General features: G+C 35.0%; 1 protein-coding gene across 2 annotated transcripts; it reads right to left on the reverse strand.

Annotated features, from left to right (window-relative positions):
- Positions 1 to 600: 600 nt before the first annotated feature.
- CDC37L1 (cell division cycle 37 like 1, HSP90 cochaperone) lies at positions 601 to 22,359 on the reverse strand. Of its 2 annotated transcripts, none has more exons than XM_086415257.1 (7): positions 22,142 to 22,359; positions 17,969 to 18,250; positions 14,810 to 14,903; positions 12,115 to 12,230; positions 11,632 to 11,754; positions 7,457 to 7,621; positions 601 to 756 (listed from the first exon to the last, which is right to left on the reverse strand). In XM_086415257.1, exons 1-7 carry the CDS (start codon positions 22,271 to 22,273, stop codon positions 748 to 750), a joined length of 921 nt encoding a protein of 306 aa, XP_086271383.1. In that variant the 5' UTR covers positions 22,274 to 22,359; the 3' UTR covers positions 601 to 747. The 2 variants fall into 2 exon arrangements, with proteins under 2 accessions (XP_086271383.1, XP_086271382.1); XM_086415256.1 differs by lacking the exon at positions 601 to 756 and adding an exon at positions 3,167 to 3,712.
- Between the last annotated feature and the right edge of the window lie 355 nt (positions 22,360 to 22,714).

Genomic DNA, 22,714 nt, shown 5'->3' on the forward strand with positions numbered 1-22,714 from the left:
AACCCTGCCCGACAGCTACGTCCCTCCAGCTATTTTGAGCAAAATATTTTGGACATTCATAGTTTGTGACAAAACTTACCTAACAAATCACAGTAATTGAAGACCTCATTATATTAAACTGCTATAATATTCAACAGCAATAAATTTTAAAAGATGTTTATAAGTTGTCTTTTCATTGACAAAAGAAAAAAAAGACACTGGTCAACTGCAAAAGCACCCTTCCTATCTTTGCAATTCAAGATTCTGATTTTAGAAGTTAATAGTTTAAAGTTTTTAAACACAAAATAATCTGTGTTGGTAAAAGCCAATATACTTAAGAGTCCACATCCAGCTATAGCTTTTTCTTTTTCTTTCCTTTCAGCTCACTAATAACTACATTTAGCACTGAGTAAAAAGTTAAAATTGCTATGCATGTAAAATTGCATGGTAGAAGAATGTCACCAAAGTGTGAATCAGTTTGGTGATGTGTCATATTTTACGAAAGGACTCTATAAAAGTGTTTGAAGAGTAAGTAGCATGACAAATGTCATTCAACAAAGTGAAATATGTGGGAATTTTAAAAAAATCAATTTCATACTTAGAAAAGACAAAAACTTTAAGTCTTATTCTCTGAGGTTTATGACAATGGTTTCAACTTCATTATTAGATTTTAAGCAATTCATAATCAACTTTTATTCATCATTGTACCTCTTCCCGCCATCGGCTTACATAGTAAGCAAGCACATACTTATTAGATGAGTCAGCTTCTCAGAAGACCTGTGAAATAGCACATACATGTCCATTACAGATGGGAAATGAATGTGCAGACTTTTAAAATGCATAGGATATAGAAGCAAAACTGAAATGAAAAGCCTGACCCTCAATTGAGATAAGTACATTTCTGTCCTGTATCAGTTTAAGAACTGAAATACATGACCAACTTTGAGAACAGTAAACTGACATCTTTTTATTTGTCTCTGAAAATATCCCAAGATTAACTTCAAAATCACTTTGCCTAAACTCACAATCAATATTTTAATCTTGTAAAGCCACTACTAAACTATATTTATGTTCTTGGGCACCATTTTAGTTTACTTTTAAAAGGGTAACAGGAATGCCAGTCTGACAGAAGTCCCAATTTTCCTAGAGAGAAATTACAGGAGAATGTGAGCTCACTAGGCAAAATTTGAAAGAACCCATGGTATAACTGGATGAGAATATTACTCATCTCTCCTAGAGAAGAATCTTTGATTTAAACCAGTGTTATATCTACCACCATTGATAAAACTGAACTAACAAGGAATGTAGTGATAGCTATTTTAAAAACATCTTTCATTAGAAGACTAATTTATCAAATGAAGTAAGAATCTCTGATAGACACTCTGATATCAAAGATGCTTCATTTGTTTAGATTTTCCATGGTTTGTGTAATTTGTTTGGAGAAAATTGTGCAACCTGAAAAATAAATTATTCCTTTGCTTAGTATACCCTTATTACTTAAGAAACAGAAGACATTTCTCCTAATAGGAATTCATTCTTAGCAAAATAAAGAAAAATAAAAAGGATGTCAATTTATTGTTCTGAGTATTGAGTACTGCTAAACTGTAAGTTATAGTCTTTAGGTGCAAATTATGGCATCAGTCAGTAGTTACCAAAATAAATCCAATCACTTTCACACTGCAAACATACAACACTTTCCTAAGTAAAAGCATATACATAACCAAATTTTAAATAGTTCTTAAATAATTCATATTTTATAAAATAGAAACCAAAAATATCCTCCAGGAACAGTATACTCAGTTTGTTGATAATTTCTCTCCTTCCAATCTTCAGTTTTTAGTTATCTCTAAGGCAAAATGAAATTAAAAACAATTTAGAGCTTACAGGCAAATCCTGGGGAAAAGTGAGGTTGAGAAATAGAAAGTAATGGTTCAAGTTACTTTTCTATGAAGCTGGGAATTTTATTCCTATACTCATTCTCCATTTGATAGGACAGAAAAAACAAGAGCTTGCTCCAAAATAGGAAAAAAAAAAAAAAAAAGCAGAAGCAGAAAACTTCTATAACTAGGTCACTGGTTAAAAAAAAAAAAAAAAACTACAGGCTGATGAATGCTACCACATAAATTAGTCGAACATTTTATTATAGAGTATATATTAAAAGCACAAAAACAAGTTTTATTCTGAAAACCAGGAAGATTGTGATGTTACATATGTATGATTCAATAACTCCAATCTGTTTCTATGAGTACTAACTGCCTTATCACCTCAGGTTAGTTTAAAACAAGGTGCAAATGAAGCCACCATCACAGATCTGATCACCATGGGGGTGGCTTCTCAAATTGAGACATGTAGTCCAAATCCCATTTAATCATCTTCTACATGTTTACTACTAGTCCCAATGGGACTGAGCCACCAAAGACTACATCTGATACAAATCAAAGCTCATGTTCCTATAAGTCAGAAGGTTAATCCTCAAATAATAAGGACAGCATAATTAACATTGTCATCTCATTCCTAGTAAAATGAACCATCAAATATCCTGGCATATTTAAAGTGAATTATATATGTAAGTATTAAAGCTCAGAAGCATTCTATGGTAACTGAGCTAAAGAGAGGAATGACAAATGTAGTAAAAGCCATCATTACCAGTAAGGATCACCAAATTCTTAGAAATAAGTAGTTCGTGTCAAAAGATTTCTCTTGCCTTTTAAAAAAGTCTTTGGGCCACATTAGAGTAAAACAATAACTGTAACTTAAAAAATCAGATTACTTTTCCTATTTATTCTTATAGGCCTTTAGTTCTTTTAAAACTTGCTCCCTGAGAGATCCCAGACTATGTCAAGAAATTAAGAGTGAACTTTAAGTTGGATCTTACTAAGAAAAAAAAAATGTTATGAGCTTTATCACTTTTTATATCACTATATAACCCTAATACTAAAATGTCAATAGGGTAAAATCAACTTCTAAGGGAAATACGTCTGAGAATACTTGGGGGTTAATTTAGTATCCATATAACATTGATACTGTAGTTAAGGATTTAACCGATGGTGCTGAAGAAACAAATGTAATATTATTTTAAGGGGAAAGACTGTTTTAATTTGTACTACCCAGCTTATTTAGTAAAGCAGATTACCAACTACTGATTTATTGCTTTTAATATGATGAAACACCAGATTTGACAGCTAAATTAGCAATAGGATACATTTTAATCTTTAATCATTTTTGTAGAGTAGGACATGTACATATCCATATAAAAAGACTGTAGCAGATGCCTCCTAGAATCAACCAGTTCTTGTAAACATTGCATTTGTGCAGATTTTCATACTTTGATTCCAAAATTGAGAACAGTAAGATTAAAGGCAAATTTAGTAGCCAAAAAACCCAAAAAAAGTCCAGTTTGACTTCTTGCAACATATGGTACCACTCCTCTCTTCAGGAAAAAATAAAACAAAAAAAAAAAAACCTAGCAGCACATAAAAAAAATTTTACAAAACGTTTCAGTACTCTGTTTTCCCTCCCATCAAAAACCAAACAAAAATAAAGTGCAGCACCCATAAAAGTGTCAAGAAAATAGCCAAGTTCTTCCTTTCTTGTAACAAAATAGTACTTGGCTTCAGCAGTCTTAACCAAATTATACAGTGTCCATCATTTTCGGTTCATCATCTTCTTTATGTACCACTGAGTTTAAACTGCAGAGAGCTGTGTTGATAGAATATTGAAGATAATCTGGATTCTGAAAAGTATAGAGAGGAAAGAATGGATGATCATCAGTTAGGTGTCAGTACATGAAACTGCATATTCAGTTTCACATTCTCTCTCTCTGCAGTATAGCAGAATAGAAAAAAAGTTGAAGTCAGACTTTGGTTGAAACCCAAGACGATAAAGAAAAAATAATAGATTACTACCACTTAATCCAAAGAGATGTGGCAAAGACAGAATGATATATATAAAAAAGAAATGTAATAAACACTACCTCTTCCCTCCATTTAAGAAAACTATAATTTTAATCATAAGGCTATATCTATGTGATTATATGTATATAGCTATTGACAATTTAAAAAATAAATGGCTTTAAGCCAGCAAGGTATTATGATGATTACTATCTAATTATAATAGTAAATATTAAAATAAAAAAAACACTAGAATAAGGTAAAAAACTATTTACTAAGTGAAAGTTATACCTTCAGAATCTATTTCGGTTTCTCAAAGGTTAAACTCAAGTGAGAAATCTTTTGAAAGAGACTTGTATTTAAAAAGTTGAAAACAAAAGAACAGTGTAATTTAGGTTTCATTTTTTTACACAGAAAAACTAAAAAATGTTCTAATTTTGAACATCTCTAAAACTAGGAACAGAAAACCTTATTCAATAAATTGAAAAATAAAACCACTATTAATAAAGCACCATGAATAGAGACATAAGCCCTTAAGATCCAGGACTTTAAGGAAATTCTTCCAATAATTCAATTTTGTCTACTCAGTTCTGAATATCTCCCAGCTATTTAGTTTTATCATGAATCACCTACTTTCATCTGTTTATTTAATATACATCAATGAGGAAAACAGTCCATACAGGGCATTAGATATCGGAACTCTCCATCCCAAAGGGAGGAAGTGTTCTCAATAATCTTTTTAATCTTTCTTCTTTTTTAAAGAATCTTTTTGATTCTTTTATTGTAGTAGTAAAAAAATGAACAAGAAGTTAGTTGGATTATTGTCAATAAGGTTTATGAAGGGATTGGCACAAATAACTGACTCAAGTCTGGTACATTAAAGTAACCTTGGACCTAAGTTCTAACCCTGACTCTCTCACTTAGTATAATGCCATCCTCAGAGAAAATAATTCATCAAAATTTAGTAACAGTAAAAGCTAGTATATAGGATAAGCCTAAGGTAACTCTTACTTACTTATCTGTTCAGGGGGCCTTGGTTCACTTCTCTCAAAATTAAGGATACTGGTATTTGGTCTATCTCATAAGATTGTTGTCAATTTAAAAAAAGAGATTAAAAGCTAAACTGTTATCCAAATTTAAGTTTTACAAAAATTATTAATAGATTGTTATCCCATTCTCCAAAGAGAGAGGCTGCTAAGACCTTTTCTGACCATCCAGGTCCAACAGAGCTTACAGTTACTCTCTATTAAGACTAGGTTCCAGTTTTTTTATGAGAGAATTTTGACTATTAGAAGTAGCTAAAGAGATTCTTTAAAATTCATCTACCCATCTCCTTAAGAACTGAAGGTGGCAGTGATGGTGGTTTCATGTCTGACTCTTGTGACCCCACGGGCCGTAGTCTGCCAGGCTCCTCTGTCCATGGGATTTCCTAGGCAAGAATACTGGAGCGGGTTGCCATTCCCTTCTCCAGGGGATCTTCCCAACCCAGGGATCAAACCTGCATCTTCTGAATTCCAGGTGGGTTCTTGACTGCTGAGCCACTAGTGAAGCCCTAAGAACTGAAGAGACTTAAAAAAACAAAAAGCACTCAATATACCTAACCTAATGTACACTTAAATCCCACTGCTGCTAAGTCACTTCAGTCGTGTCCGACTCTGTGCGACCCCATAGACGGCAGCCCACCAGGCTCCCCCGTCCATGGGATTCTCCAGGCAAGAACACTGGAGTGGGTTGCCATTTCCTTCTTCAGTACATGAAAGTGAAAGTGAAGTCGCTCAGTCATATCCGACTCTTGGCGACCCCATGGACTGGAGCCTACCAGGCTCCTCCGTCCATGGGATTTTCCAGGCAAGAGTACTGGAGTGGGGTGCCACTGCCTTCTCTGTAAATCCCACTGATTACCCCATATTCTCATCCAGTAACATTCTCCACACATTTATTGTCTCAGAGACCAGTTCTTCCCAAGAGCACACAACTAAGCATCTTGTCATATTTCTAGGATATGATTCAACAACAGTTTATGATGTAGGTGAATGAGCAGTGGAGTAGGACAGAAATCCAGGATTAGAATAATAGCTCCATCACTTACTGTATTGACTTCAAGCAAGCTACTTAACCTACAAGAGCTTCACTTTATTCATCCATAAAACGAAATCAGTTTTTTTGAGATTAAATGAGATACCACATACAAGTGTTTTGTAATCTATAAATTGATATATAATAAAAATAAGTTGTTATTTTAAGCTCTTCTTCCAAATCTCCTCTCAGTTGACAACTTGATCCCTCAGGTTGTTTTCCATCTTACCCTTCCCTCAAGCAGGTGACTGTGTTTCTGTGTCTCTAGCTGAAATCTTCTCTTTCCCCTCTTATGTTTAGAATCAGCAGCATCCTCAAAAGTCTTTTTTTCCTCTGCATTCATTATGTGACACCTTAGTTTTAGGAGATTTATATGTTGGACTTGACAGTGACTTAGTCATAAAATTTCTTAAAGACTGTGTTCCTGTTGGGCTATTTCTCACAGAACTGCAGAGAAAATCATCACTTTATTAAAACAGCATTAAGAGGTAATCTGGGGACAAACTGAGGGAGAATATCGCTTACATGTCTAAGGGGTAACATGACTAATTATTTAAAAATCCGATTTTCTTTCTTATTCTTGAGAATTATATTTTTGGCTGAGTTAAATATGATCAATTGCTTTCCTTAAATTGTCTCTTTGGCCTACAAATAACTGGACTAGTGAAATTATAGCTATAAAGTCAAGGCATTGAAAATCTCAATTCCTACAACTCTTTGAAAATTAAAAATAAATACAGGTCTCTCTTCATACTGTCTTCTGAGTGAGACTTCCCTTTCACTATGTAGGCAACAGGCTAGAATGCTAAAGCTGGTCTGAAAATGAGATATGACTGGTTCAATTTAAATGCTACTAAAACCAAAATGGGCAGTAACTTCCTAGTGATAACTTAAAATTGTAATTCTAAGTAGAATCAGGCAGACCCAGTGGTCCAACTTCCTCTTTTTAACATAAATTCTTTCATGCTAGTGAGATAATTTTATGTTAATCTAATCGCAGACTTCTAAGATGCTTAAACAGTTGGCCAATATTACCAGAAACAACAGTTCAGTGTAAGTTACATTAATTTGTACTAAAATTTGTCTGGTAGGCAACACCAACATTTAAAAAGATAATACTAATAAACTCATGCAATAAATCACCTCAGTTGCTACTTGGGTATATGCTTGGAGCTAATCCATCTTCAATTCTTAATAGTTCTACTCAAGATGGGATATTGGAGTCATCTTAAGAAGTTTATGACTTAGATGATCAATAGGTAACATGTGCCCTTAAGAATGCTTAGATAGTCCTCATCTCTTCTATATTTAAAGGAGTAGAATTTGGTGTCTCTCTAAAATACCTAAGTGATGGATAAAACTTAATGCCAAAACATGGCATGAGATGAAACTCGGAGTTCTCTTTTGAGGCAAGAATATTTAAAATGACCACACATACAAGAAGAAACAGAAGTCCAAAAGAACAAATATTATGTGAATACATTTATAAAATATTTACTTTTTCAACTTACCTGTGGTAAGGACTCTAATAAACCTATAGATCCAACACCAGAATGGGGAACATGATTCTGAACTGTCACAGGCTGAAAATTTGGTGATTGAGAATAAAGTCTGACTCTTGACTTGAAAGCTTCAAGTTCATTTTTGAATGCTTCAAAATAACCTTCCTCCTCTGCCTTGAAAAAACAAACAAACAGACTGATTTTCAAGATTTCCAGACCACACAGTAAACTCTAACAAAGCATATACCAAGCCTGAAGTGGAAGAAGTAAAGATGAGGTGAACAGTTTAAATGTAGAAACCACCAAGATCTGTCAAATTTCTGAAAACTGCCTGTTTTATATGAATATTATAGATTGGTCTGTTTCATTTCCCTCTGCTTCAGCAAAATAAAACAAACTAATAAGAAACAACCCTTCTTCACACATACACACAAATGTAATGAAAGAAAGTAGGCTTCCTCTGTATTTCTCTTGATTTATCTGTATTCTTGATAGGATCCAAAACAGTCCTCATTTAATCGCTCACAGTCTTCTCTTCTCGTCCCACTGCCAAGCAACAGCCAAGGGATATTCTTTAAACCTTCTAATTCTCTGTCAGTTAATGCAGAAACACTTACTACCTGTTGTTAGTAATTCTCTGACCCTAAAATCTCTCTTTGTTAAAAGCTGAAAACCAATTAAAGTCAACATTTAACTTTGGTATGAAAATATCTTACTGTTTTAGTTACGCAAGTACCTTCTTTTCAAGATTATGGGAAAAAAAAGTACAGTGAGTTATGTTGAGGGAGGGGAAATCTCTCCATAATGTATATAATATAAAGAAAATTCTTAATGCAAAATATCCTTTTGGCAGTAGCCTCCATTTATAAATATTTCCTTTGCAGATTAAAAAAATGACACAGAGCACATCCTACACAATAGACCATAGGTTTTAAGTTCAAGTGGTGGACAAGATTTTGTCAAAGTCTCATTCCTGAATTATCACGGTCCATTTGTCTGCAGTGTGATTTTTCTCTTTAATGTAGTTTAGGTTGTGTAACTCCATTAAAACCTACGGATTAGCTATTAGCATCAATATCTATACAAATAATACACACAATGTTCCGTGCTGCTATTCTGTATTTTTTAAAATGAATTTAGAAGTCATTTCTTTATAACACTTCACTTTATAGTCAATGGTACTTAGGGAGACACATGCAATGTTAGCCTTCATATCCAAAAGTAATCCTTCTGAAATGGTTATGTAACAAACCATTAAAGGAATCAAGTGACACAACTGCTGACCTTACTGCATGCCTAAACCCTAGGTATTTAGATCTAGAGAGACCTGATTGATTTTTGTTTTATTAAGCAACCTATGGGTCACTTGCTCAATTTCTCTATGCTAACTTCCTCATTTGTAAAAAAAAAAAAAAAAAGTAATTATCCTTATAAAATGTTATGAATGTTTAATGAGTTAATCCATGTGAAGTGCTTAGAATACCTTTCACAAAGCAAATAGTTCATGAAAGTTATTCCTTAATTAAAAAAAAAATATTAAGAACAAAATGTTAACATCTGTGGCTTCAGAGTTGTTCAGTTCTATTTTGTAGATGGTAACGATAACCCTGTATACGAGACAGCAAAAGAGACACTGATGTATAGAACAGGCTTATGGACTCTGTGGGAGAGGGAGAGGGTGGGAAGATTTGGGAGAATGGCATTGAAACATGTGAAACGTCATGTATGAAACGAGATGCCAGTCCAGGTTCGATGCACGATGCTGGATGCTTGGGGCTGGTGCACTGGGACGACCCAGGGGGATGGTGTGGGGAGGGAGGAGGGAGGAGGGTTCAGGATGGGGAACACATGTATACTAATTAAATAATTTTCTATTAAAGAAAAAATAAATAAATAAAACTCTGAAGTGTCAGATTTAAGAATAAAATATTCTCTATTATCAAAGTATTATAAATGTCAAAAAATACATATTTTATGACTATGTTCCATTATGCTATTAAACACTAGTTCAAACATATCCTTTAAGATGAAAAAGAAACTTTTTTTTTTACTGCCTGTGTGTCAAAATTGAAAACAGTCATCAGAAGCCTAAAATACCAACTCAATCATTTACTCATTAAAACTACTGTTTTGGGAAATTTTCCTATTTTAACAGTAGAAGTGGAAGGTACAACTTCTGCCACATTAAAAAATTTTTATAATTTAAAAATACAATGTTTTTCTCTATTTATAAAAGGAAATATGTTCCTTGTAGTATATGAAAAAGAAAATGGAAACCATTTGTAATTCTACCACTCAAGTCTAATCAAAATTAAACTTCTGGTACATTTTCTTCTAACTTCTAATTGTGTATGCTAAAATGTATCAAATATGCAAAAAATCACGTAAAATATGTATGTACAACTTACAGGGCAAAAATCCTACTACATACCCACAAAAATTAGGAAACAGATCAATACTAGTATTTTAGAGATCAGTTTCAATAATGAGCATTTCATCTCTCTGAGGTTACAACTGTGACTTGTCATCACTCCTTTGTCTCTTCAAGTTTACAGCTTATTTATATATCCCTCAACAACATATTTACTTAGTTCTGCTTGTTCAAATATAAAATACTTTAAAAATAATAGCAGATATTTCATTCTGAGACTTTTTTCAGTTTCTTGTTTTTTTATCCATGCCAATGCTGATTAGTATATTACTAAATGAATATACCACAATTTATTCATTCTACTGTTAACAGATACTTGGGTTGTTCCCAGACTTCTTGCTATTATGAACACTTCTATGAAGCACATACATAGGAGTTTTTCTAGGCCATCAATTCTCAAACTTTATGGTCTCAGGACTGCTTCACGCTCTTGAAAATTGTTGAGGAACCTAAAGAGCTCCTGTTTATGTGGGCTGTATCTATTAATAATTACGTTAGAAATTAAACTGAGGAATTTAAATATTAACTGAAATATACTAACAAACTCATTACATGTTAACATTTTAAACATATAACATATATATATATCTTTAAACTATATTTCCAAAACAAACAATTTAGTGAAAAGTCTGGGCTTAAAAGAAGATAGCTGTACTCATACATCTGCTTCTGTATCAATCCAAGCTGCACACTCATGCAAGAAAGAGAGCGAAAATGACAAATAACATCTTAGTATTATTATAAAAATAATTTTGACTCAGGGCCTCTGGAAAGGGTCTTGAAGACCCTTGACTATCCTTGGACATGTTGAGAAATTTTTTTTGAGGGTATGTATCTAGGAGAATTTCTGGCTGTTGGTACTTGCCTTGTTCAATTTTACAAGAAAATCTTCCAAAGTGGTTACACCAATTTAGACTCCTATAGCGGAGAAGGCAATGGCACCCCATTCCAGTACTCTTGCCTGGAAAATCCCATGGACGGAGGAGCCTGGTAGGCTGCAGTCCATGGGGTCACTAAGAGTCGGGCACAACTGAGCGACTTCACTTTCACTTTTCACTTTCATGCATTGGAGAAGGAAATGGCAACCCACTCCAGTGTTCTTGCCTGGAGAATCCCATGGACGGGGGAGCCTGGTGGGCTGCTGTCTATGGGGTTGCACAGAGTTGGACACAACTAAGGCGACTTAGCAGCAGCAGCAGCAGGCAGTTAATATGAATTACTATTGCTCTACTTCTTGTACAACTTTTAAATCATTACTAATTTATTGAGTATGAAATGTTGATCTTTCTAAACATATCTATTTTTCTTTAATATAGCTGACATCCTATATATATAAATGTGTTGTGTCTTTTCACTTTATAGCAAAGCATTTTCTCAGATTAAAAATACTTCATGTAATTTTCATATAATCTTGAAAGCTGCATAATATTCTTTGAACTATAGGTTTTTTATTTTCTCAAACCATTCCTCTAATTTTCCTGTATACATTCATGTAAACGGGTCTCAAGTTCACATAATGCTATATAGTACAGCCTCTTATAATCTAAATTAGCATAAAAACAGCAATATAACTTTTCTTTTCATTATAAAATCTACAGAATCTAGCCTGTGGCATCCTGGTTGGATGGCCTCCTTTGATGTGTACGGACAAAAAGACATTTCAGCTAAACCCTAACTTTCCCATTTAATAATACCAAACAGCAATTATCCTTCAATAAAAAAAATAAAATAATAATACCAAATAGCTACTTACTTTGGCTTTCTGGAAAAATAAGCGAAAACATCCTCTTGGATCCACATTACAGTTTTTGGCCATTTCCATAATAAACTGCATTACAACTGCTTGATGTGCTATTTGTTCCATTAGAGCCCCTTTCTGAAAATAAACATATTAAAATTATAAGGAATATACTTAATATTGTGATCACTATTTGGATTTTTAAAACATGAGTTTTTAATAGGTTAAAAAAGAAAAAGGTTTATAGTATATGGGAACAAGAGAGATGAGGGGACAGGAAGGTAGGGAAAGCACATTGGAAAAAAGTTTCCCTATGCTAACTGAAATAACTAAAAAAAAGATGCCAACAGTAAGCTCAAGCAGATCTTGAAAACAAAACAAAATTGGAATTCCATTTAATGACATTCCTGCTTACGTTTAAAGTAATGGGAAAAACAAAAACAAAAAGCAAATCAGCATTCCACTAAGGTTCTCAGAAATTCAAGTTTCACATGATACCTGTTCAGCTTCTAGATGAAAACACCATAAAATAAGATATTTAGCAGTTTCTTCACATACAAGGTATGGATGGTCAGACAAAAATCTCTGACTATCATCCCATCGACTTAACATACCTGTAAAACAAGAATTAAGCCATGAATGTCAAATACTTCCCTCCTGTAAGCAAAGAAATGGTATTTTAAAATGATTCTCTTTAAAGACAGCTCGTATTACCATAGAAATGTTATGGTAAAAGAGCAAATGAAGATAGATAATAAGGCAACACCAGCATATTGGAAATAGCTTTTAGAATTCACAGTAAATTTTATTTCAAATAATTTGTCAGGATAAAGTAGAGTGATTGGTTTAAAGCTATAAAAGCCCTGTATCTAGGGAAAGCCCAAAGTCCCAGGCAAATAGACATGTCTGGTCGGTCATTCTAGGCTCAAGTTAAGTACAGATAATTTCAGGAGATTCAGTATTATTTATTCATAGACTATAAATTTTTCTTTTGGAAAGATGGAAAAGAAAGCAAAACCTTTCTTTTCAAACCTTTACTTTTCAAAAGTAAACTACACTGAGCCAACAAAGACTTAGATTTAGAAAAATTACATTTTCTCTAATTTACTAAAATATGTCTGATATAGTAAAATACTGCATGCAAAACCAATCCAGTCAGTGTTATAAAAGTAAATATAGTTTAACCATTTTAGTTATGTTAACCATCTAATCATGATCACTGTTTAGACACAGAAAATAAACTCTTTTTAAAGTTGGTTAAGTATATTTGGAAATGCTGCCATTTTGCTTCAAAATACCAAACTAATCCAAATGCTACTAAAGGTGTACTGTCATCTTTACCTAAATTAGTAAGAAATTTGGTCAAAAAGTTGATACCACTCAAGTAATCACAGAACCAGCAAAGTGCTGAGCTTTATTTAGACTCATCCAACCAAGAATGTTATCCGAGAATCATCATAGAAATTTTACAAGGCTACCTCAATAGTTCAGCAATAAATCCTTTCTCTAGACACAAAATGAACTTCTGTATGTTAAAGTTCCACATCAGAACATAAGTAAAAACAAAACTGAGGACAAATGTCTTACTGAGAAATACACAGTAACACAAGGAAATCAATTAAAAATAAATGATTTTCCTCATTAAAAAAATTGGAAAATAGCATTTTAGCATTTTCTCATAGAGTTTTACAAGCTTTATAGATATTTCCCCAACACTTTGGATACAGTGACTAGGTCATTTTAAATTCTGAGAAACATGATGATTATTTAAGTGACTTTAAACTTCTTCTCAAACTAAAGTTAAAGAATTTAATAACTTCTAGGGGTCAGATGTAAAGAAAGTATAATCCTTATTTCTTATACCTGATGTCATAAAATAAATCCTACACAGCAATTTTGCCTTAGCTTTGTTACACTTCTGAAGAGGGAATATTTTCAACTCTATCAACTATTCAGAGAGATCACTGCTTCTCCTGTTTACTTCTCCATGGCAGCACTGTGACTTACTCAGGCACAAAATTCCTATCCATTTTGGTCTCTTTTAAAGGAAAGAGAATATATGAAAGGGTTAGTGACACTTGTAAGGGCTGTGAAAAAGGGTGTCACTAAATGTTAAAGATTTTAAACTACGTATTTAATAATGGAGACAAAATCAACTCTTGAGGATGACCATAGTTTTTCTATTTGTTTCTATAATAAATAATGCTGGAATGATAATATGTGCAAAAATAAACTTTACTTCTTCAGAAACTATTCTTGAATTAAACAGAATAACAAGCTTATTTCATTTTTTAAAATAGTATGAGAAAAATTAATGTATGAGTAAACTACAAAAAAGAAAAACAAAAACTATAGTAGTATCCATTATACTGACACAAGGATGAATGATATTCTAAATACTTTGGGAGAAAAACACCAATAGAAAAAAGTCTCAAAATGTCACTTAAAAAGCTTAACATACATTTACTAAATTGACACATTATACTCCCCAGTAGCATTTTCACTCCAGCAGTATTGTCACTGCTTATAATTCTTAGGACATATCACACTACTTCCCGACTCTGGCTTCGTACATGCTGTGGCTGCTGCCTTGCCTCCCTTTATCTACAGGAAAGCTCCTATATGGTCCTCAAAATCTAACTCAGATGTTCCCTCCTCTGAGAAGTCTTTACTTTCATCAATCCCAATCCTATCGTTTTTCTCCAATAGAGAAAACTATTTTTCAGTTCTTTGTATATGTATTTCTCTTACTTATTATAGACTGTATTCTTTTGTTATTTATCTGAATAACAGTTGAAGGATCTGCATGAATTGTACAGCATCATATCCAAAATCTGAAAAATGTAATCTTACAACCGTAAGATAATAAGATACCAAGAAAGCAAAGATAAAAAAAGACAAAAGCAGGGACTAGTTGGGACATGCAGAATCTAGGTAGTAAAAACAAAAAACAAAAACGACAACCAGGTCTTAGAGGGTAGCATTATATAAACAGGTTGAATTTTGCTTTTTTTCACAATTCAGTTTACTCTGTCACTCTATTTTTTTATGTATAGCTCTAAAACAAGCCATAGAACTGTGCCAGAAGTAGCTATACAACTGGAGTTTGTCTCTATTTTATAAATTCACTTTCTGTACATATATTTAGAATATCAAACATTACAAAAGAAGGAAACTCAAGTAGTAGACTTACCAAAATGTCTAATTTTCTGTTCATGTTTCTGCATAAATGATTTTGATTTATCTTCATCTTCTGTTTCTTTTCTTTTATCTTGATTAATAAAACTCTAAGAAAAAATTTTGAAGTTAAAATTGAATATATTTTAAAATCTAATATATTCTAATTGGATCTTCTTTCTCAGGTATTGAATGCCCAGCAATCCTTCTTATAGACATTATAAAAAGGTGATACAATAAAATGATATTGTTTCATTAAATTCATCTGTAGAACTATTTTAGAAATCACAGAGAAAAACAAATGAATTAACTTTTTTGTAAAACCAAATATGCCTATCAAAGGCAGGTATAGAAAGATCCTTTACATGCATAATTTATTTTTGCATTATTCATTTCCATTAAATATTTGCAACTCTAGTCTAATCTTTGGAGTTCTTGCTGGAAACAAACTCAGAAATTCAAAGATTAGAGATTATATTTACTACAAAATTTTTGATTAACACATAAACCTAAAATAGACCTTTGTTGTAAACTTTTCTTAGGAGAGGTAAACAGTTTGATTCTGAAATCACGTATAAATTTCTATTAAGGAAGTGCTTATTTTCAGTTAAAGTCATAAAACAGAACAAGATGAAGTTTTTATTTGGCCACAAAAACTGGCAAAAAGTTTCTCAGAACATTATGTGATCACATTTAAACCTTGAGATCATCACTGCCAAAAATGGAAATCAAAAACTAGCTCTCTGCCAGTTTATAGTCAGGAAACACATTAAGTTTATATATTTCAAAATAAAAGCATTTTTTTTCCTCTTTGTATATCCTGCCATCTAGACCAGCAACTGTCCAACAGAAATACAATCCAAGTCACAACTGTAAAGTTTTCTATCAGCCATATTAAAAAAAGAAACAGATGAAATAAGGTATCTATTTAACCCAACATATTATTATTTCCACATGTAAACAATATAAAAATTATTAATGAAATATTTTACTTTTTTGGTACTAAGTCATCGGAATCTGGTGTGTATTTTACACTTCCAGCACATCTCAGTTTGGACTAGCTACATTTCAAGTGTTCAACAACACATATGGCTAGCAGCTATCAAGTTGTCAGACAGCGCGGATCTAGACCTGTCCTCTCAAATCTCAAGCTCCCCAACAAAATGAATGCATGATTTTCAGCAAATGATTGGAACATAATGATAGTCCTAATTAATTCTGGTATAAATGTAGGCTACATGAGAATCTAACTTAAGAAAAAAAATAATTAAAAGCAGAAACAAAAATATTTTCTTTGTGACCACTGTGTTAAGAGACAATAACTGTATAAACAAAAGAACACTGTTTTGACCATTCCCTCTATCATAAAAAATCATTTTAAATAGTTTTGGAGTATAAATGCAAAACATAAAGTAACACTTAAGAAGGCAAAACCATAGAACAATATACACAGAGATAGTGAATCATTCTGTTAAAGAATGATTCTATTGAGGGGAAAGAAAAATATATAATTTGGTACAAGCACAGAAGGTCTAGAAAGATATGACTCATTGTTAACAGCAGTTATCTCTGAAAAATGGGAAATGAAGGAAGCCTTTCAACTCTTATTTTACAGGCCTATGTTGTTTTTTTTTTACAAGAAGCATGTTATACTCTTATAATTTACCTTCACTACAGAGTAAAGTACTGATAAGGCTAGTAGTACAGGACATTTACCTATGTGTATTACTTATTCCTGCAGCAGGACTAGAGCTAGTCCAGAGGAAAGAAATTAAAGAAGCCTGGGGAAGAAGGGGCTTTTAGAGTGGATGCCAGAGCAGAAACAAGTAGTGTTACACACTACGTCTAGAGAATAATGAAGGTTAAAGATAAAATGAATGTGGACTTAGACAAGAACGAGCAGTCTACACCTGAGGCTTGAGAGTTTAGTACAAACAGAAAGAAGTACTACTTTACACATTTAGATGAAAATGACTATTTCATTGCCCACTTCTTCTTCAGATACAAAAGTCAAAGAATAAGGTCTGTGTAATCAGTGAGAAACATTAAGACTGCTCTTAATAAACTACTGCTCCTGCTAAGTCACTTCAGTAGTGTCCGACTCTGTGCGACCCCATAGACGGCAGCCCACCAGGCTCCCCTGTCCCTGGGATTCTCCAGGCAAGAACACTGGAGTGGGTTACCATTTCCTTCTCCAATGCATGAAAGTGAAAAGTGAAAGTGAAGTCGCTCAGTCGTGTCCAACTCTTCGAGACCCCATGGACTGCAGCCTACCAGGCTCCTCCGTCCGTGGGATTTTCCAGGCAAGAGTACTGGAGTGGGGTGCCATTGCCTTCTCCTAATAAACTACTAACTTGGCATAAATATTTTACTACTCCTTTCAGCAGTAATGCCTGTAACACTAAGTCCAGATTACTATCTGAGGGTTACTAAATACGTACTGGTAAGTAACAGTGAGAAACTTTGTTTTACTTGATAAAACCAATAACTACATTAGAGTTGGGCTTCCCAGGTGGCTCAGTGGTAAAGAATCTGCCTGCCAAGAAAGAGACATGGGTTTTATCCTTTGGTCAGGAAGAACACGTGGAGAAGGAAATGGTAACCCACTCCAGTATTCTTGCCTGGAAAAACCCATGGACAGAGAAGCCTGGCGAGTTACAGTCCATAGGACCTCAAAAGAGCTGGACACGACTTAGCAACTACACAACAAAAAAACTGAAAGCAAGCTGATAAGCACAGCAACATCAGAAATCTCTGGTAACATATGAGCTTTACCACATGCCAGGCCCCGTGCTACCTGCTTCTATGATGTTACCTTGCTTAATCTTTATACCTGCTCTTTATATTTGAGGAAACTGAGGCTTAGGGAAGTGATCTGCCCAAGGTTACAATGCCAGGCTATGACAAAGTTGACATTTGAGACAGTCTGACTCTAGAACCCACATTTATATTCAGTGTGCTATGCTGCAGCCACATAATTGGGACTACCAATTACGTGGACTACCAACATTAGACACTACTTGGGATACATGTTTCTATAACAATCACTTTTCCTAAACTGTCAAAATTGAATACTGTTTACAGGATTCTGTTGCTTGTTATCATATATGCACAACTGGTTTGCAAAAACATTTCAGGCTTTCCTTATTTCAGTAGGCCCAATAAAAGATAATACCTTATTAAAAACATCCTTGCTAATGGCATCCATGTTCCACAGACACATTCTCTCTCTTTGTACTAGAGCCTCTTCTTTCTGCCGCCATTCTTCTTCCCGTTGCCTCAGTTCTGATATTGCTGTTTGTGCTTTGGCATGTTCCTGATCCAAGGACTCAGAGTTATGCAGTGCTAAGCTACCAAGTTTCTGCTGAGCTTCAGCAAGATTCCATTTACACGCCACAGAGCTCTTCACAAACTCTTTCTGCTTCTGGCAAGCCATTTCGATTCCATGGCTATACATCTGGATAAAAAACAGTATTTTTAAGAAATGAAGAAGGCAACAGAACAGGTATGCTTATGTAGAACAGTTCAATTTTCTATCAGTCAAGGATTTCTGTACAATGTTTTTGGCATATAGGTATCCAGCCTTCTGTGTCTGCAGTTACAATTTTATATTACAAGTCTTGTTTCATCACCTAGACTCTAAGCTTCTTCGTTAATCTGTGTCTCTCCCTGGACAACTAACAGCAACAAAAAGCCTGGCAACTAGCACAGTGTCCTGCATACAGCCTCAACAAACATTTGATTCATAGCCTTTATAATCCTGGAACAAAATAATGAGAACAAAAGTTTAAATATAGTTCATCATCTTATCATTCAACATACTGAAAACCAGACCTTTAGACTTTTGCTCTGCAAGTTCTTCACTGCAAAGAACTGCTTATTTAGAAGTAATCACTTCTTGGTTTTTATTTTCTTTCTGTATTACCCCAATCCTTGGTAATCTGAGAAGTTCTTATTGGAAATTTCTATTTATAACTGACTATATCAAATACATAACCTTTAACTTAATCCTAATAAAAATAGGCTATTTTTTTAATTAAAAAGAAAAAAAGTCACTAGGTCCACCCTGGTGATTCTGTTCTGCTCAGATGCAAAGTACTTAGTTTTAACAATTATTCAACCTCCACATGTAAAGCACCAAGACGGATATTTAATTCCTTCTAATCCTCGGCTCCATAGAACAAAAGCTAAAGGCACATTCTTCATGATTTCTTAGCCAAAATGTAGACCAATTTCAAGGTAGGTATTCAGAATAATACTCCAATCCATTCCCTTACCTGCATCACTATTCAAGCCCTTATAATTTCTCACTTTCATTAAATAAGTATAGCCTTTCTAATCTCAAGCCATTCTCTACTAGACTTGGCGTGATCTCTCCAATAAAAATGATAATTTTACTTATTCACAGAGTCTTGAGAACTTTTAAAGTGCAAACTTTGTAGCATGGCATGGTGCCTCATGATCTCACTTCCTATTATCTCTCTCAACTCAGCTGTAGTTACTCTTCTACTCCTTTGCTTATTCTTTCCTTCTCACCCCCACCACTTCAATGTGGCACTCCACCATCCCTAAACTCCCATCTTTATCCTAGATTCTAGCATCATTTCCCTTCCCTCTTATCCTGTCCCTCTCCACCAAAGTTATGCATACTTCTTTATGCATTTGAGTGCTTTCACACAATATTGTGCTTATTTACTCAACTATAAGCTTCTTGAGGGGTTAGAATTCAATAAATCTTAGATGAATAAATGACTCCTGACTTCTTGGAACAGACTAGTGGTGGTAAGGAATTCTAAGGCAAGTAGCATGCAAGGTTCCTCCTTCCTGGCTGAGTCTTCAGGCAAACGTAGACTTATTGGGCAAATGTGGACACTTGGTATTCAAATGTTTTAGTTACTCATTTACACATGGTCCTAGTCAACCAAGTATTTATTTTCACTTTTTGTTATTCTAAAATAGGATTAAGAATAATTGTCGATGCTTAAGAAGGAACTAGGAAGAGGAGACAAATGAACCTGTTAAATTTATTTTGTAAAAAAAGACAAATACTAACAAAGATGAGGACAAATGGAAATATCCTGCATGGTCAAATTATCCAAGAGCAAATTCTCAAATCATTTTTCAAGTCAAACATAGAAATCTTATTTCCAAATTCTAAAACTGATTAATGTTTAAATTCTTCTCCAAAGACTATGTTTGGGCATTTGAGTTAACTATCCCACATGTATTGAGATGATTGATTATATTTAATAAACACAGATTTGAAAAAGGAACTGTTAGCATTAAGGCCTACTAATATAACTTGACATAAAAAAATTTCCAAACAGGATCTCTAAGTTCCAAATTGCATTTAACTGGATCTCAGAACTATACATATGACATAAAGATGTCTAGGTTCCCTATATTAGGTAAAATTACACCAAGGCTGTTTTTATAGAGATTATAAAATGTTTATAAATGAAATTAAACATTTTATTCTAAATATTCCAAAAAGAAAAACTTAAGTCGTAATACTTAAAGCCAGCAAGACAAATAAGTAGGTTTGTTGTAAACACATGAACTAATTTAGGATTAGAAATCATTCTGTAAATTTTAGCACCAAAGTTAGTTTCAGCCAAATAAAGTTTTACATCATAGGATGGGCAGTGCAGTAGGTGGGAAAAAACACTGTACCAGGTTCCAGAAGTGGGTTCTAAACCAGGATGTGGCAGGATCTAATTCTGCCACTGACTAGCTACATGGTCTCAGATCAGATCAGATCAGTCGCTCAGTCGTGTCCGACTCTTTGAGACTCCATGAATCACAGCACGCCAGGCCTCTCTGTCCATCACCAACTCCTGGAGTTCACTGAGACTCATGTCCATCGAGTCAGTGATGCCATCCAGTCTCAAGGAAATCACTTTTAATGAAGGAGATAAGCCTAATCATTTCTAAAATTCTTGTCAGCTATATAAGGTGATAAATTAATACACAGCTATTTTTAGAATTTGGTTTCTTTTAGGTTACTCTTTAGATTCAACCACTATGCAATGAAATTGAGACCTTTCTATTCTCTCTTTAAGCCTTCAAAATTGACAATGGCAGCTGCTGTTCATTCTTTGTCTCTAGCTTTGTACCACATTCATTACATGCTTATATAACATATTTTGTATATAAAGATGACTACCAGCGATCCATTATTACTGAGTGACTATCGACTTATCAACTGTCATTCTGTCCTCCTAAAAAATGTCTTGTACTTTCCCAGTGACTGGCTGGATGAAGAACAGTCTGTGGTTATGAAACAGCATTTTTCTCTTTGCAGCCAACTAACCCTGTGAGCTGGGCTTAAGAGCAACAACCCTACACTTACTGGAAAACAATTTAAATCACTCATTCTCATTAACAGCAAGATAAGTCTAGAGAAAAACTATTAACTCAGTTAAGCCTTCAGGGATCCCATTTTGTAAGAAGGCTAGAAGGCAGATACCTAAACTCCATTTTATTTCACTTGTTAGTGTTTAGTCAGTGATCCTGAAATATACTCCGAAAACAGATTACGAGAAACACCAGGACTAAGTGATATGAGCACTATATAAGCACTCCCTAAGGTGGGACCCAGAAAATCCTAAGTGGTAGTATATCATTTCTGGATAAGTTTCAGAGGAAAAAAGGCTTGGCTGAAAACCACAGGAAGCGGCAGGAATCTGAATAAAAAGTCTGAAGGAAAAGGCAAACGCGTGCCTATGTTTTTAACTGAAAAATGCTATGAAGCAAAACTAAAATCATAAACCTAAGGGGGAAATGGTCACGCGGAATGGCCGAGATTTACGCCAGCATGAAAAGCAAGGTTTACAGAATTTGCTAAGATGTCAAAAGTCAGTAAAATAAATTGGACCTAATGTCTTTAGTCAGGGGCTCAGAGAATTATTGAAATACAACCATTCACTGTTCCCATCAACTGTGCACAAATATTAGAACCTTCAAGAGAATAAAGTGCTCGGATAAGAGCAGGCACAAGAGGACAAAGGGTCAACATTATAGACTGAGGGGTCTTAAATCTGGGTGCCATCAGAAGAGGGGTGGGGGAGAGGAACTTCTTCAAGGGTGAGAAATTAGCCAAGGTGAAAAAGGTGTGTATGGAGGTGGAGGTTGGGAATATATGGCCAGCTCCTCTTCGAAGAGCTCAGTAGATGTTACAAAGCGATGGGATGACATCAGGCCCCCGACGCCCGGGGTCGGGGGTGGGTAAAAGGGGGAGGTGGGGGCTCAAAACAGGGTCGCAGAGACAGCGATCTCTGGGGGCCTGGTGACGACACCTCCCATTCCCCCAACCCCCCACCCCGCAGAATACGGGCTCCCTTCTCACCTGGGTGCCGCCTCTCGGCAGCTGCGGGCAGCGGGGAGAACCAGGGGACAAGTCCAAGTCACTCTCTTCCTCAGCCTCGCCCTCTGCCCGAGGGAGGCTCCAAGGTCCTGGCGGCGGCCACGGCTGCTCCATGTCCGGCTGCCCGCGGCTTTATAACCCCCACAGCCAACGGACCTGGCGCGAGTAGAACCCGCTGCACCGAGCCAGCAGCCCCAGCCGGCTGGGGCCGTTACCCAGAATCCCTCTGCTAGCCCCGACGCCGACGTACGTGCCGCGTTAGTCCCGGCCGCGCAGCTGGCGGACGGCGGAAAAAGACGGACTCCGCTTTGTACATCACTTCCGGATTGGAAGGCGGGGCCGCGGGAGGTGGGTCCCGGGGCTTAGAAGTAGGGGTTGGGTTTGGACTGCTCACTAGTTTAAAACTTCTTTTTATGAATCCTTTCCGCGGTACTGATTTACCCTCCCTGGCTCTGAGGGTCATGTCGTATTAAATACTGGTTATCTGGAGTTTCTTACGCAGTAAACAGTGGGTCCTAGAAGTCCATAGAGAGTATTGTTTAAAACCTGCAACTC

The sequence above is a fragment of the Bos grunniens genome, chromosome 8 (genome assembly GCF_055505025.1).
Source record: "Bos grunniens cultivar Pamir isolate PY7600 chromosome 8, Bosgru_T2T1.0, whole genome shotgun sequence".
NCBI lineage: Eukaryota > Metazoa > Chordata > Mammalia > Artiodactyla > Bovidae > Bos > Bos grunniens.

Coding starts and splice junctions, on each gene's coding strand:
- CDC37L1 (XM_086415256.1), bottom strand. CDS start 22,273: ATGGAGCAGCCGTGGCCGCCGCCAGGACCTTGGAGCCTCCCTCGGGCA. Junction 11,755..12,114: donor TTCATCTAGAAGCTGAACAG/GTATCATGTGAA, acceptor GTTTATTTTCAG/AAAGGGGCTCTAATGGAACA. Junction 7,622..11,631: donor TATTTTTCCAGAAAGCCAAA/GTAAGTAGCTAT, acceptor TGTTTTTTCAAG/GCAGAGGAGGAAGGTTATTT.